Raw genomic sequence first — 15583 nt, 5'->3', positions numbered from 1 at the left:
GTGGGGACAGAAGCCTGGGCCGGGCTGGCCTGTTCCGCCAGCCCCTTTGTCTTCTCTGTTGCAGGAGCTGCCCCCTGTGAAGCCGGCCAGGGGGCGAGCCACGGCCCCCCCATCCCCGGGATGACCTCGGCCGGCAGGGCCAACCCCTACAGTATCGTGTCATCGGAGGAGGACGGGCTGCACCTGGTCACCATGTCGGGGGCCAACGGCTTCGGCAATGGCAAGGTGCACACGCGGCGCCGGTGCCGGAACCGCTTCGTCAAGAAGAACGGCCAGTGCAACATCGAGTTCGCCAACATGGATGAGAAGTCACAGCGCTACCTGGCCGACATGTTCACCACCTGCGTGGACATCCGCTGGCGCTACATGCTGCTCATCTTCTCGCTGGCCTTCCTCGCCTCCTGGCTCCTGTTCGGTGTCATCTTTTGGGTCATCGCCGTGGCGCACGGCGACCTGGAGCCGGCCGAGGGCCGTGGCCGCACGCCCTGCGTGATGCAGGTGCACGGCTTCATGGCGGCTTTCCTCTTTTCCATCGAGACGCAGACCACCATCGGCTACGGGCTGCGCTGTGTGACGGAGGAGTGCCCGGTGGCCGTGTTCATGGTGGTGGCGCAGTCCATCGTGGGCTGCATCATCGACTCCTTCATGATCGGCGCCATCATGGCCAAGATGGCTCGGCCCAAGAAGCGGGCGCAGACGCTGCTGTTCAGCCACAACGCGGTGGTGGCCCTGCGCGACGGCAAGCTCTGCCTCATGTGGCGCGTGGGCAACCTGCGCAAGAGCCACATCGTGGAGGCGCACGTGCGGGCCCAGCTCATCAAGCCGCGGGTCACCGAGGAGGGCGAGTACATCCCGCTGGACCAGATCGACATTGACGTTGGCTTCGATAAGGGCCTCGACCGCATCTTCCTTGTGTCCCCCATCACCATCCTGCATGAGATCGACGAGGCCAGCCCGCTGTTTGGTATCAGCCGGCAGGACTTGGAGACGGATGACTTCGAGATTGTGGTCATCCTGGAGGGCATGGTGGAGGCCACGGCCATGACCACGCAGGCCCGCAGCTCCTACCTGGCCAACGAGATCCTGTGGGGCCACCGCTTCGAGCCTGTCCTCTTCGAGGAGAAGAACCAGTACAAGATCGACTACTCCCACTTCCATAAGACCTACGAGGTGCCCTCCACACCCCGCTGCAGCGCCAAGGACCTGGTGGAGAACAAATTCCTGCTGCCCAGTGCCAACTCCTTCTGTTACGAGAACGAGCTGGCTTTCCTGAGCCGTGATGAGGAGGACGAGGCAGATGGAGACCAGGATGGCCGCAGCCCCCAGGCCCGGCATGACTTTGACAGACCTCAGGCCGGTGGTGGCGGCCTTGAGCAGCGGCCTTACAGACGGGAGTCGGAGATCTGAGCCACCATAGGCCAAGGTGCAGCATCCGCCCCGCCAGGGAAAGGCCTGGTGTCCCTCGAGGGCCTTGGGTTTGAGCAGAACGGGCCAGGTGCCCCGGTTGCAAACTCAGTAGCGTTTTAGATGTTTTATGTTTCTTCACAGTGGCCTGGGAAGGTTGGCGGGAGAATGGGCGACCAAAGCGGGCCGCCGCTGGCCTCAGAGGCCGGAGCAGGTGTAGGGAGGTAGCCTCTTGGGGTCCGGGCCAGGAGCCAGGGGCTTCTGTCTGAGGCTAGAACTGCGGCCTGCCCGGAGGTGGCTCAGTGGCCATCCAGCCTCTGTGGGTGAAGGCTGGCAGGCTGCAGGGCACCTCGCTGGTTTTTAACTTGGGGAGAAACACTGGTTTTGGCTTTCTCAACCGTAGCTTGAGTAAGACTGTTTACAAAAAAAAAAAAAAAAAATTTAACACGTGATTGACAAAAAAAATTTAATTTCTGGGGATTATAAAAATGGACAGTGAGAATTCCATTGGTCTGCCAAGATGCAGGCATTAGATGGGGGCTCCGCGAGGTTCCCTGAGGCTGGACAGGCCTCTCCTCCGTGAAGGCCAAGTGTGTGCTGGGCGGCGCCATCCACACGCGCAAGCGCGGGGCTCATCTGTGGTTCCTTCTGCTCACGGGCGGATTGGATGATGTTTGTGATGGAAAAACCAAGACCATGTTAATGATCATAATAAAAGCTTTCCAGAGTCACAGAGATGGGGGTAGGGGCTGGGAAAAAAACTAGTTTGAGCTTTTTTGTACCTTAGAGGTGCGTCTCAGGGCTGGATATGGGACCTGCCTGCCATGGAGGGTCCGCTCTCCCCACCCCCACCAGATTTTCCTGTTTTCCTTCTCTCCTTTTCTGCCCGATAGCCTCCACCCTTTCCGCAGTGAGGGATGCTTGGAAAATGTTGGAGTAGATGGCTCCGTGGGAAGGGAGGGCGGGTTCCCAGATGCCCAGGAAGCAGATTGGCCCTATTCCCATGGGACCCCAGTGTGAGTCGTGCCTTAGAGACCCCAGGTGGACCAGCCCCAGTTGTTTCTGTTTTTCTCGGACTCACCGGTCCTCCCAGCTGCCCCCGATTCCACCATGAAGTCCGAGCCAGCCTGTGTGTCTGCAGAGGTGGGCTGTCTTGGCCCGCTCTCCGCACCTGGGGCAGCCTAGGTGAGTGCAGGGGCATCCCAGCCAGGCTGTCCCCGCTGAAGGGCAGAGGAATGATCTTAGAAGAGGTGTGCAGTTGTCAGCCAAGATGACCGGGAGTGGCACTTGCATCCAGGCAGCCTCATCAGGAAGAAGTTTGCAGGTATTGGCTCTGCTGGCCCGGAAGCAGGCCTCTGAGCCACAGGCTGCCCAGCGTGGGCTTGTTCTTGGTAGAGGACACAGCTGGCAGGGATGGAGCGGGCCAGGTCCTTCCCAGGACAGCTAAGAATTCTGTCCTCTCGAATGACCAGGCCTGTAAGGAAGTCCTTAATTAGAAAGCCCGTATGTGTCTCCCTAGCCTGCCAGTCTCGGCCACCCTGAGCTGTGCCCTCCAAGACAGCTAGGCACCCAGGACCTGGCCCAAGTGGGGAAACTGAGGCAGACCGCAAGGTCACGCAGTCGGTGGGTGGGTCTTGGGAGGCCGGGGGAGGCCAGGGGCCTGGGGTGAGGGTTCTTGCCTCTCCCCTCCTCTTCTACCCATCCCCAGGGCAGCTGGAGACCTGGCCTGAGGTCGGAGGCCTTGGAGGGTCTGGGCATGAGCTATCGGTTCCCACCCATAGACACCCCGTGTCCGTGCCCTGAGGGATGCCTGACTCCCAGCATCCTGCCCTAGCCTCAGGCCCCAGCCTCATCTCCTGCTGGGGTGCTTCAGGCCGCGGAGGTAGCTCTTTCCGCTCAGGATCTGCTGGGGGGGCCTCAGCTCCTTCCCAGCCCAGGGCCTGGCTTCCAGCCCTGAGCCTCGCTGGCTTTCTCCATTTCAGCTCTGGGGGCCAAGAGTAGAGTTGATATGGGAGGGCTCACCTGCCCGCCCCCTCCCAGACTGTCAGGCTGAACGGGGGAGGGATGAGATGGCCCCAGTCACTTGGGGCCGGCACAGGGGCCTGTGTTCTGCTCTGCCTGGCCGCAGGAGAGCCTTACAGGGCTGGGTGGGGCAGGCTTCCACTGCTACCATCTGGAGCAGAGCCCAGAGCCTCTGGGTCCCCCAAGGCCCCTGCCACCTCAGTGGCTTGGTGCACCTCCTCTCAGGCCTGCCCCCCTCCCAGGCCCACGCTGGATGGTTCAGCCCCAGACCCTGCGGGAGAGCAGCCCTGAGCTGCCTTTCATCTCTCGTCAGAGGCAGATGCTGCGTTTTCAAACTCTTCTGCCCTCTTTTTTTTCCCCATTCCCTGTATTTATTTATTTATTTATTGCTTGTGCTAAAGACCAAAATAGTCTCCCTTTTTAGTGCACTTGAAACGGGAGGGTGGATGGGAGGAGCCGTGTGTGTGCAGAGCAAGGATTCCGTTGTCCCTGGGGAGTGTGTGCTGGAGGGTGTGTGTGTGTGTGCCCATGTATGTGTGAGTGTGTGTGTGTGCGTGCGTGCATGTGTGCGTGTACATGTGTGTGTGTGGAGAGCACCAACCCTCTGAGTGTGCCACATGCCATGTGTGGTGCGTGTGCCGAGCACAGGTGAGTGGGGAGCATTTGGGCACCTGGGTGTGTGTGTTGGGTGTGCATGTGCGTGTGCATGTGAGTGTACATGGTGTCTGGTCTGTGTGCTGTGCAGGCATGTCTAGCTATATACTCCCACCCTCACCCTCCCAGGCACTGGGATTTCCAAGAAGTTTCTCAACAGCCAGAACCAGGAGGTGTGGAGGTTGGAGTGGGCCAAGAATGTGGCCTCTGGTGCCCTCCTCCCTGACACACTGAGCTGCTTACGTGGGAAAGGGGCTATGCTGGCGGTGTGTGTGTGTATGTGTGTGTGTGTGAGCACCAAGTGTGTGGCATCACATGCACCATCATCTCATCTCTGTACAAGCATATGTGTGCAATTACAGCTTTGCCTGAGTGCATGAGCGTGTGGACCCACAGTTCATGGGAGTGCTGTGCAGGTGTGTGCCCATGACGATATCCTTGTGTGTGTGAGTCTGGGCTGACGACATATATGCGGTATGTATGTGTATATAGGTACACACATGCATAGTTCTTTGTGTATTTGCCCAAAGGCACATGTGTGTGAGTGTGTGTTTTATATGCAGGTTTGGTGTACTGTTTACCAGGCTATGGGGCCAGGCACACAGGACGCAAAATGGACACCAGCTGTGACCATGGGCACGGCTGAACCCAGCAGTCCCGCTGGCCCTGTGCCCTGATTATGTCCACATAGGAATGTGTGGAATGTGTGTGCCGCCATGAGGCTTTTGTGCACGTGTACACGAGGTCCTATCTGCGTGTGTGGGTGAGTGCTGCGTATGGACGGCGTCTGCATGTGTGTGTGTCCCCATGAACACGCAGGTGCACATGGTGCATTTGGTGCACAGGGCTGGTGCCTGCTTGCTGGGGGCTGTATGCATGGGCGCGTGGGTCCCAGGAGTGTGTGCACACGAACGTCTGTGGAAGTGGTGTGTCCACGTGCACGCCTGTGCGTGCTGCTTGGGACATGGTGGCCGCCCCCCGTGCCCTGCTGGTGCTGTGCCCCCTGGTCCCTGCCTGCCCAAGGGTCCCGGTGGGGTCCGGGGGGCGGGAGCAGGGGCCTGATGGGAAGGAGGCCCCTGCACAGGGGTGTCTGCCCTGCGTGAGGTATAGAATGTCAAATCTATTTTAAATGGTGAAACTGGAGAATTTTCATGTTATTTTCAATACATAGCGATATCTAAAGACATAGGCCACAAGACTAGACCACATTAAATGCATTTTGATCTCTTTGAGTGCCACCGTGTGGAGATGTGTGTTTGAAAATCCCTGCCTGGCGTTCTTAGGCTCGGTCAGCCCACTGTGACCCAGGGCCTGGGGGGCCAGGGTGGGGTGGGTCCTGTGGGAGCCCTGGGAGAGAGGACAGAGCCCCGCCCGCTTGCAGACCCCAGCAAGTTCCTCCAGCTGGGACACGCCCCCGCGGACCCCTGTGACAGCACACCCTCTCCTGCACAGGCCCTGGAGTGCGCCCTCCCATCTCCTCTTGCTGGATGTGATACTTCCCCAGCTGTGTGACCTTGGGCCACTTCCCTGTCCTCCCTGGGCCCACACGCCCCCCTTTTACTTCCTTCTGCTGAGATTCAGGGCATGCGTCCACATGCGGCTGTGTGCTGCGTGTGGGAGAGCAGTCGCTCTTTCCGAGGACTCCATCATGGGAGACTCCGCCAGCAGCCCTGGTTCTCACCACGGTGACAGGACAGAAAGCCGCGGTGGGCAGGCAGAGGGCCCGAGGACCCCTATTCCAGCCTGGCTCGGTGACAGGGAGGAATTGGAGTGGTGTTCTCCCTGGTGAAGCCGGGATGAGGAGGGCCACAGGGCAGACAGGGGCCGCTGGCAGGACAAGAGGACACACAGGGAGGAAGACATGCGAGGCCCATCTAGGGGAAAGGAGGATTTTATCTGTACCAAGCACTTAGTCTCTGGGGTGTCAGTGACCTTCCGGCAGAGGCCCACAGGGAGAAAATTCTTTCCTTTGCCCCAGCTCGTTCCCTCACTGGAGAACTTCTCTGCATCAGTGAAGGACCCCGGGGACGCTTCATTCTGTAGGATTCAGGGGATGATTCAGGATAAGGAGCTCAGGCAGAGGTGCCATGCAGGGATGAAGGACAGGGGGTCGGGAGGGGCTGGGGGCAGGTCACAATGGCTTCTTGGAAGTTGTTCGTCTGGGTTGAACCTGGAGACAGGAAGACCCTGAAGGTGGTTGGCTTGATCTGGGGGTGGGGGTGGGGATCCCTGCTCCTAGTCCCAGAGCCCTCCTAGATACCCCAATACTGGAGTCTAAGCCAGTTGGGGCCAATGAGCTATGGCCTCTGCTCAGTCCCCTGAGCACTAGTTCCCGCAGACAGGTGAGGGGCCCCATTCAGCACAGGATAAATGTCTATGACTCCAATCAGGCGGCACTGGAGTTCAGCAGTCTTGAGGTACCTGTTGTCCTGCCTGTGACCTTCAGTCAGATCCCAGGTCACTCTCTTGCTTGGTGACCTGTACTGGATTCCTTTTCCCCTATGCTCTCAGTCTCCCTGTCCATATAAAAAAAAGTGTGTGGGGGGGTTATTCATAAGATATGCAAGCTCTCACCCTTGTGGAAAGAACAAGAAGGAGCAAGAAGGGACTCAGCAGCCACCTAGCACATACTGGGCTGGAGCCCTAGAGGTGGGGTCTGCGCCCATGAAGGCGGCTCCTGTTATGACACCAGTGTGGGTGCAGTGAGCCCGTAGCTTACCCTGTGCTTTCCTGCCTCCCTGAGGAGGAGATGAGTCCAACTCGGAATCTGCTTTTAAAAAGGTAGAAAGGGGGAAGGGGGTGGAGAACTCGGTGATGAGCGTTTGTCGAGCACTCCCTGAGTTCACATGGGAGGTCCCTGAAGGACCGGGTGCACCTGTTTTAGAGGAAATCAGTCCAGGGACACTAAGGGACTTTCCAAGGAGGTGGGTTATCGGATCTGGGATCCGATCCAGGCCTGGGTCCCCAAGCGCTCCTTCATTTGACCCAGATGCTACTACCCTCACAGGCACTGAACTGCTCTGCGCCCTCTTCTGCCCCCCAGCGGCCAGTGTTGGGCTTAGCTTCTCAGCCAGTGGAGGGATGATAGCCCTGCCAGAGGGCCTGCCCTGGACTCAGTTTATCCTTTCAAAAGTTCATCTCCTGCAGTGGAGGGCCTCAATGACTAGGAAGGGAATCTGGGTTTCCCCTCAGTGTGGAGGCACCAAGATCAGCGCTGTCTGCAACCCAGGAATAGTGCGGGGGCTTCAAAGCGTATACCCCATCATACTACAGCCCACCATCCACCCAGCACCAGGGTGGTCTTAAAGTCAGAATCAGGCCCTGTAACCCCACTGCCTGCAGCCCTCCCTGGCTTTCTGCTCCACTGAAAATAAACCCAACTGCTTTTCCAGCCTCTGAAGTCCTGTTCCATCTTGGCCTGACCTCACCCAGCTAATCCTCTTCTCCCTTTCCCCCTGCCCCTCTGCTCTAGGCATCTCACCTCCTTATAGTGCTTTGAGAACACTACATTTTTCTCTTCACCCCAGGACCTTTGCATATGTTATTCCTCTGCCCAGAGCACGTCCCCTTCAGATCTACCTCCTCCTTGTTCCAGCCTAAGCCTTCCCTGTCCCAGGGTAAGGTAATCCGTGAAGGCAGGGATTGTCATCTCTTTCACTCGCAGCTGGGTCTACAGGGCAGGATGTGGTATGTGCGTCATGTGTATTTGCCTCATGGATGCTTGGGAGGATGGAGTACAGGTCCAGTGGGCCTCCTCCGCAGAGGGTTCTGCGGGTCTCACCAACCTACAGCCCTCACTTCTTCCCACTGACTCAGCTTGGGCAGAGCCGACTGTGCCAAGCAGTGGCAGTATGGAGCGATCCCTGAGTGGTAAAGGGACACATGCAGGGTGCCACGGGAGGAAAAGCAGGGGAGGCCTGATTAGGGGAACCAAGGTGGGTCCCCCAAGGAAGTGACAGTTTTTCTGAGATCTAAGGGATGAGTCAGACTTTTCCAAGTATGTGAGGAGTTCCCAGGGAAAGGGGCTGACACAAGCCAAGGCCCTGGGGTGGGAGAGAGCACAAGAAGGAAAAGGAAACAGCTTGTTGGGGGTGGGATGTGGGGAAGGGCAGGGAAGACCATGGTGAGGCCCAGCCCCCTTTCCTGGCATTCAGCGGCTCTCAGGCCGTGTCGCAGCCTCACTGCATCTCCCTCCTGCAATGTCAGCCTCTGGAGAGCAAGCACCGTTGTTCTCCCGGTTCACGGCTGTGCCCAGTGCCCAGAATGTCGAGATCAGGCACCCAGTAGGCGCTCAGTCAGTGGAGTAGTGCTCAATCAACCTGTGGCTCTCCCGCAGCTGTCAAAGGACCCCATAGGTCAGCTGTCAGCAGGGCTGCTGTCAGCTGTATCCCTGCAGATCTCCAGCCTTGGGGTGTAGGGACCCGCCGCACACAGGCTTTTACAGTCTTCTGTGCTATAAAAACAAATTCAAGTAAAATTTTGAAATGTACAAGAAAAAACACATAAGGTTACATGGGAAACCCATTTCGTTGACACACAGTCATCACCGTAGGAGTGAATACATACGTGGTGTGCTAGCAGCTGTTTCCTCCCCGACCACCCCTGACTGAGAGCATCCCCACCCATGCCCAGGGGGCTTCCCTGCTGCCATCTTCCCTGGGGGCTGAGCTCCCAGCAGCACCGAGGGACGGGGTGATGCCCCCCATTCCGCGGGTGGTGCAAGGGCTGCCCTTGGTTGCCTCCATCATAAAAGGAAGGGAAGGCTAACTTTCTCTTGGAGGTCAAGCAACGTGGAAATGTAGTTTTCACATCCAAGTGCACGCAGCCTTCTTTAATTCACGGGCCCCGGCTCAGGGCCCTGCGGTTTCCGTTTGGGGACTGGCTTGCTGCTGGGAGGCAGGGAAGGCAAACTCTGTCTGCAAAGGATGTGCGAGTAAATATTTCAGAAATGTGCAGGCTGTGAGGTCTCTGTCGAAGCTGCTGGCGCTGTGGCCGTGGGACAAAAGCCGCTGGAGACGGCATATACACTAGTGGCTTCCAATAAAATCCATTAGCTATTAGGGAGTGTGTTCCAATAAAACCTCATTTATGGACACTGACATTTGAATTTCATAGTATTTTCCCATGATATGAAATACGACTCCCCTTTCGATTCCTTCCCCTGTCGTTAAGAAATGCAGTAACCAGTCTCAGCCAGAGGGCCCACCAAAGGCAGGAAATGGGCTGCGAGCGGCCTGGGACAGGCCAGAAACATCTCCAACAAGTTCCCAGATGGGGCTCTGCTGCTGTGGGGACCCCACTCTGAGAATGGCTCTTCCTTATCCAGGGAGATCCCTGTAGTGCCAGGGAGATGGAGCCCCAGAGGTCTGGGAGTGAAACCCCTACCCTGGGCTGTCATCCCCCTTCCAGGCGGGGGATTTGCGGGCCTGGGGTTCCCTACGGAGATGCCCGTCGGTGATGCAGGAGAGGAAACGTCTTCTTCCTTCTGTCCTCTTAGGTTCTCTACCTGCTGCTCTGCAGATGAGATGGACAAGAGATGAGTACAGAGAGCAAAGCAGACAGGTGTTTATTAACCTGTGTGTCAGACATGCACGGGAAGTCAGGGATGAGGAGCTCAAAAGGACACTGAGACAGCACCCCAGAAATGTGGTACAGATGAGGAAATGAGCTCAAGGAGCAGAGGAGTGAGCCAGCAGCCTGTCTTGTGGCTCAAGCCAGATTTTTGATGCCCCTTTCTCTCTCCTCACTCCCTGCTCTAGCATCACATACTGACCTTTTTAATCTCTGCAACTTGTTTAGTCCGAATCTGTTTCTCCGTCCCGCTGCTGCTGCCTGCTCCAGGCCTCCATCGGTGCTTCTTGGATGACTGCTGGTCTCCTCTCTGGCCCCCAGGCCCCTCCTGCTCTTCTTCACCTGGGCAAGGTGTTCAAGTCCCCCAGCTCTGGGTCGGGGGGCACCGGGCTCCCTGACCCCCATGGGTCCCCTGAGGCACGTGCATAGGAGGTTCCAGCAGGCGGAAAGTTTGGCTGGACAAAAAGGAGCAGATCGGTGACCTGGCGCCTGCTTCCATCCTCCCGGACGCTGCCAGCTGCAGCCCCTCCTTGGGCCCCGTCTGCAGTCTGACTTCAAGCAGTGATGCTTTCTTATGCCATGGAGAGTTGGGCTGGCCCAGGGGCTGGAGAGCTCTTTCTTTGCCTTCCTGGATCAATGCTGAGATCATTGCTAAGGCCTGGGGCCATTCTCACTCCCGGCTGAGGCTTGATACCAGGTTGACCTGGAACTCCAGACGGCAGCTCTGGGCTGGGGCCTATCCCCAGGCCAGCTTCTGCAACAATGCAGTTGCACAAGTGGTACAGGACACAAACCCAGCGCTGCCGCTCCCAACCGAGACAGCCGTGCAGTCTCTGAGGCCTGTGGCCTCTCCTTGCTGCCTCGGGGCTCTGGAGGGAGCTGCCCACGGACTTGATGGGGCGAGATCCGCAGCACATGCAGACCAAGCAGTATAGGATGGGGGGGGTAATGGGGGGCCCAAATGGGGGCTGATTCTGCAGGTGCCAACAACTTGTGAACTCAGTGATGAGCTAGAACATGTTTGAAAGGTGGTACAACTCCTACCAACACATAGACACACAGATGTGTGCACTAGGCACACACACACACACACACGCATATAAGTGTGATGGAATATTACACAGCCACGAACAAGAACAGCCTCCTGATGCATGGAACAGCATGGACAAGACTCAGTTACAGTGTCGAAGGAAAGGATCCAGACGCAAAAGGACGCTTGTTGTTGAAGTCCATCCATATGAAATTCTAGAGTAGGCATTAATCTGTGGTGCTAGACATTAGGACCCTGGTTGCCTGCAGGAGGAGGTGGGCCACTGACTGACTTTCCTGTTGGAGCAGGTGGCTGGAGCTGGGCTCGGAGGATAGGCAGTTCCTGCATCGGGAGGAAGGGTCTGACAAGGGGAGGTTCCGTGTCCATGTGTCCTGCTCAGCAGAGGGTGGGTTTCACAGTTAAAGTTTGGGGTGAATGATTTGCTGAAGGTCACACTGTCCTGCCCTTGTTGCTGGCCACTGCTGGCAGCTGTCACCCTGGGGGCCGAGGCTGCAAGGGGCAGGCAGAGAGAGGCTGGGAGGCTGGTGGCTGGGCTGGGGCTGTGCTGGCTGCTGGTGGAGGACAGGGAGCTTGTGGTCAGAAGGGTGAGCCTGGAGTGACCTGGTGTGGTGAGCCCCTCACTGAGGCAGATGTGAGGGAAGGGACACGTGACACTCAAGACCCTCACTGTTCAGAGACATGGACAGTCTGCTTACCATGAGCTCTGGCCCTCCCAGGAACGACTCAGCACAAACAGGTGCCCCCATCACCCACCCCACCCCTGCCGCCGACCCCTCAGAATAAGGCCCACTTGCCCTGTCCCCATGGAAGAATAGCTGGGCTCAGCTGCTGGGGCCTGATGGGCAGGTGATGGAAGGTGCATCAGTAAATTCTACTAAACAGTCTTGTTTGGGGTTGGGGGGGCGGTCAGTGAGCCCAGCTCCTCCCAGGAAGAGGACCCAGCGTCCCAATTCTGAGACAAGTGCCCCAAATGGCCACAAGGCCCCAGCCCATGCAGTTCCAACCATAGAGGTTGAACTGGGCTGGGGTCATTTCTTGAACCTCCTGTTACCCCGCCCCTGTCCGCCCAGCCAGGAGGCCCCATGGAGCATGGGAAAGTTCAGGTGGCTTGAACCAGGACCCGTTCAGAGGCAAGGACTGTCAGTGTGGCTTTTGTTCATTCAGCGGATGGGGCTCCTTCCGCACCTGGCCTAGGCGGGGATAAACGCCAAAAGGAGGCTAGAAACCAAGTGGGTGGCAGAGGTGAAGTGCAGCTGATAGCACCCTTGGCCCTTGGAGAGGTGACCCTCACACCAGCCCTGAAAGCTCCCAGGGAGTGTGAACGGGCTCTGAAGTCCAACTCCCGGGGTGTGAACCTGGCTTTACCCCTCCCTCACTCGGTGTCCCCAGCCCAGGATCTCATTTCTCTGTGCCTCAGTTTTTCTCCTCTGTAAAATGGGGCTGATAATGACTAAGTTGTATGAGGATGAAATAAGTAAGAACCAGCAGCCCGCAGAGGGGCCACGTAAGTCTGGGCGCGCTCTCTCTCATTGCCTTTATCTGGTGACGAGCACCCACGGTGGGAGCGGCCTGGGGCTGGTGCTCCTGGGCTGGAGGAGCAGAAGGAAGGCAAGGGTGGCTGCAACCATTAGCCCCAGGGACAGAGTTTCACCAGGATGAGGGATGGGCTGGGGTGGGGTCCACTGACGGGGTCCAGGTATGGTGGGAGCAAGAAGGCCCGTGAAATGGCTTCTTCTCTAGAAGGTCACTCCACCTGCTGAGGGGGAAGTGGCCTCTGGGAGGAGCAAGGAGGGGATTTGGGCCCAGGCTTAGGAGGCTGCATGGTGCTTGGGCTGAGGGGACCCGTGGGGACACTGAGGCAACGGCTGACCCTGTGGGTTTTGGTGTGAACCTCCAGCTGGGTGGGGAGGAGCAGGCTTGGGCTGACGGATGGCATCTCTGGACATTTTGAGATGCCAACAAAGGGCACGGGGACTTTGGAAGGCAGTTTGGCACTTTCTTATAGAGCTATACCTATATTTAGTATAAGATTGAACCATTCCTCTTGTACACGCAGCCCGAGAGACATGAAGACTCATTTTCACACAAAAACCTGTAAGTGGACGATTATAAGAGCTTTATTCATGATTGCCCAAACCAGGAAGACACCCGGATGCCTCTCTCACCTGCACGTGAGTGACCACACCGTGGCCTGTCCCCATGGTGGAACCATCCCGAATAGCGAGAAGGAACAGCTGTTGCTCTCTGGTGTGACCTGAGGCTTCCCAAGCGCGTGCTGCTGAGAGACAGAAGCCAGACTCAGAAGGATCCTGTGTGTCTGGCATTCTGGAAAAGCCCCAACTACAGGCATGGAAGAAACATCAGTGCTTGCTAGGCCGTGGGGGTGGGGGACCGAGTCCAGGAGGCAGGGCTCCAGTGGGATGGGAGACGATTTTGAGGGGTGACGAAAGGCTGTATGTCACGATTGTCGATGGCCACAGATGTGCGCAATTACTCAAGACCTGCAGGACTCCACACAATGAGGAATAAATATAGGTCAGTTATACCTTATTAAAAAAAATAAATAAAGGGGAAGAAAAAGCAGTTGCCAACCCCACTTGTGCACAGAGACATCAATGTGTCAGATTTCAGGGAAGAGATCAGTTCAGGAGGTCGAGCCTGGGGACTTGCTGGCGTGTGGATGGGACCGAGTGACCATGAGATGGCAGAGACACGGACGATGCACAGGATGTGCTGGGAGGGAGGGAGGCGCTGAGCATGACCGGGGCCTCCAGTGCACAGCGGGGCCTCCGAGGTTTGTCTTCAAGAGCAAAGTGGGTCCCAGTCACCTCTGCCAGCACCAGGACCCTCGAGGATTCCTGGGCTTCTGGGAAGAGAGGCCAAGGATCAGGGGCTCCACTCCAGCCTAAGGTCCCCCAGGACATTTAGAAAGTGACTGAAAGTCAAGGGTGACCTATAACTTATTGCCCAAGTCTAAACCCTTTGACAAAGGGAAGGAGGCATGATTACTAATAACTAATGGGGCACATAGGAGTAAAACGAATGGTTTTGGGCAGAGCAGCAGGGTTGCACACAGAGGTTGTCAAGGCAGGCTGGGGCGTCCTCAGTCTCACCCCTCCTCCTGCCACGCCATCCTGTGGGGCGCACGGTCCCCCCTCCTCCCCCCCTCAAGGGACCTGGATGTAAGCATGAAGGGAGAAGAGATTCCTATCGCCCCAGCTCAGAGGTCCATCCAGCCTTGGTGGTCCATCTAGAGAGTGGGGCACTGGATCAAAGAGCTCAGAGACCTCCACAGGCTTGAGGTTTCTACAGGAAGTCTTTCTCACGGTGCCTTCCCCCACAGGCCATGCATCCGGGCGAGGTGCTCACACACGGCATCTCAGAAACTCGCTCTGGGAACGGTCTTCCGCCTGCACCACCGAGCACGGTGCCACATGTGTGTCCCTGAGCATAGCTCGCCACAGTCACAGAGTGGCTCAGCTCTGCCTCACTGTGCCTCACACACACACTGACTCCAGCAAACATCATGTTTCGGGCAAACACATCACAAAACACAGCTCAGCATGGACACAGCATTAAAGTGGTACACAGAGAAACTGGCAGAGAGACATATAATACACATATATGTAAGACAGACAGAGAGATATTCAGTTAGAGACAAAAAGACAAACAGATTTTATGCATTTGTATACACAGAGATATATGGAGGAAAAAAATATAGACAGAGAGACGGAAAAACAGATAATGAGATAAGATAAGTGACAGATGGACCTAAGACATAGCCTGGTAGGTGGACGGATAGATATAATCAGAAAGACAGACATGTTAACAGACAGACAGATGGACCGTACATAGTCAGGAACATGAGTAGGGAGGCACATTGGACTGACAACTGTAGAGACAGACACACACAATAGATAGGCAGACATGCAAATACGGACATGTACGTAGAGTCAGACAGACAGAGAAAATAGACAGAGGCCCAGCCATTCGAAGAGATAGTTGTTTGTCTATCCATCCTCTATCTGTCATCTCACTATGGACTGAGGGAAGAAGATAGCCAGACATATAGATATACGGATGGAAAGACAAGTAGACATGTGGACAAAGAGACAGATGGACAGATGGAAAGACAGCCTGGGAGTCATAGAGCTAGGCAGGTAGGCAGCGGTAGATAGAGTTATAGGAAGAGTCAGATGCACAGACTGACAGACTGGTAGGTGGGCAGATGAGGATGAAGTCAGAAATACAGATGGAAAGACAGAGAGACAGACTGAAAGACAGACAGGGTGAAAAATAGATAAGCAGGCAGAAGGATGGATGGATGGACAGATGGACAGAGAGATAGTCAGATAGAAAGATGGACAGATAGACAATCAGACAGGTAGAGAGATGGGCTGAGAGTGGGACAGATGGACAACATGTAGACAAATAGACAAAAAGAGAGAGATTGAAAGGTGGACATACAGACAAATCCATATAGAAAGATCAGCAGATAGAGAGTGAGATAGACAGAAAGATGCATCTACAGACAGGTGAGTAGACACACAGAAAGAAATAGACTGACAGAAAATGGACAGTCCTATATACAGAAAAAAGTAGGCAGGCATACAGACAGAGGAACAGACAGATCCACAGACATACAGATAAACAGATGTACTGATGAAGAGATAGGGAGGAAGACAGAGATGTGGGCAGACATGCAAATAGACATAAAATATCTATAACATAAGTAGTTATACAGACGGACACACAGACAGGTAGAAGGACAGACAGGCAGATGTATATATAGATACAGAAAAACACAGAGAGACAGACTGATAGAAGGCTGCTAGAGAGACAAGTAGATATTCAACAGAGATAGATCAATGGGAAGACAGA

The 15583-nt window shown here is 56.1% G+C and overlaps 2 protein-coding genes across 7 annotated transcripts in view; both read left to right on the top strand.

Moving 5' to 3' along the window:
* KCNJ12 (potassium inwardly rectifying channel subfamily J member 12) overlaps nt 1–5318 on the top strand; it is a 43577-nt gene extending 38259 nt beyond the window's left edge. For all 4 annotated transcript variants that reach the window (XM_047706710.1, XM_047706711.1, XM_047706709.1 and 1 more), the window contains one exon: nt 65–5318. In XM_047706710.1, the coding sequence (XP_047562666.1) occupies nt 121–1407 (1287 nt within the window). In that variant the 5' untranslated portion in view covers nt 65–120 and the 3' untranslated portion in view covers nt 1408–5318. The remainder of the gene's footprint in view (nt 1–64) is intronic.
* LOC125086968 (ATP-sensitive inward rectifier potassium channel 12-like) overlaps nt 1–15583 on the top strand; it is an 874374-nt gene that overhangs the window by 38240 nt on the left and 820551 nt on the right. The gene's annotated exons all lie outside the window — the stretch shown is intronic.

Source organism: Lutra lutra, chromosome 16 (assembly GCF_902655055.1).
Source record: "Lutra lutra chromosome 16, mLutLut1.2, whole genome shotgun sequence".
NCBI lineage: Eukaryota > Metazoa > Chordata > Mammalia > Carnivora > Mustelidae > Lutra > Lutra lutra.
The sequence above is the reverse complement of the archived record's forward strand: the minus strand, read 5'-3'. Positions and strand labels throughout refer to the sequence as shown.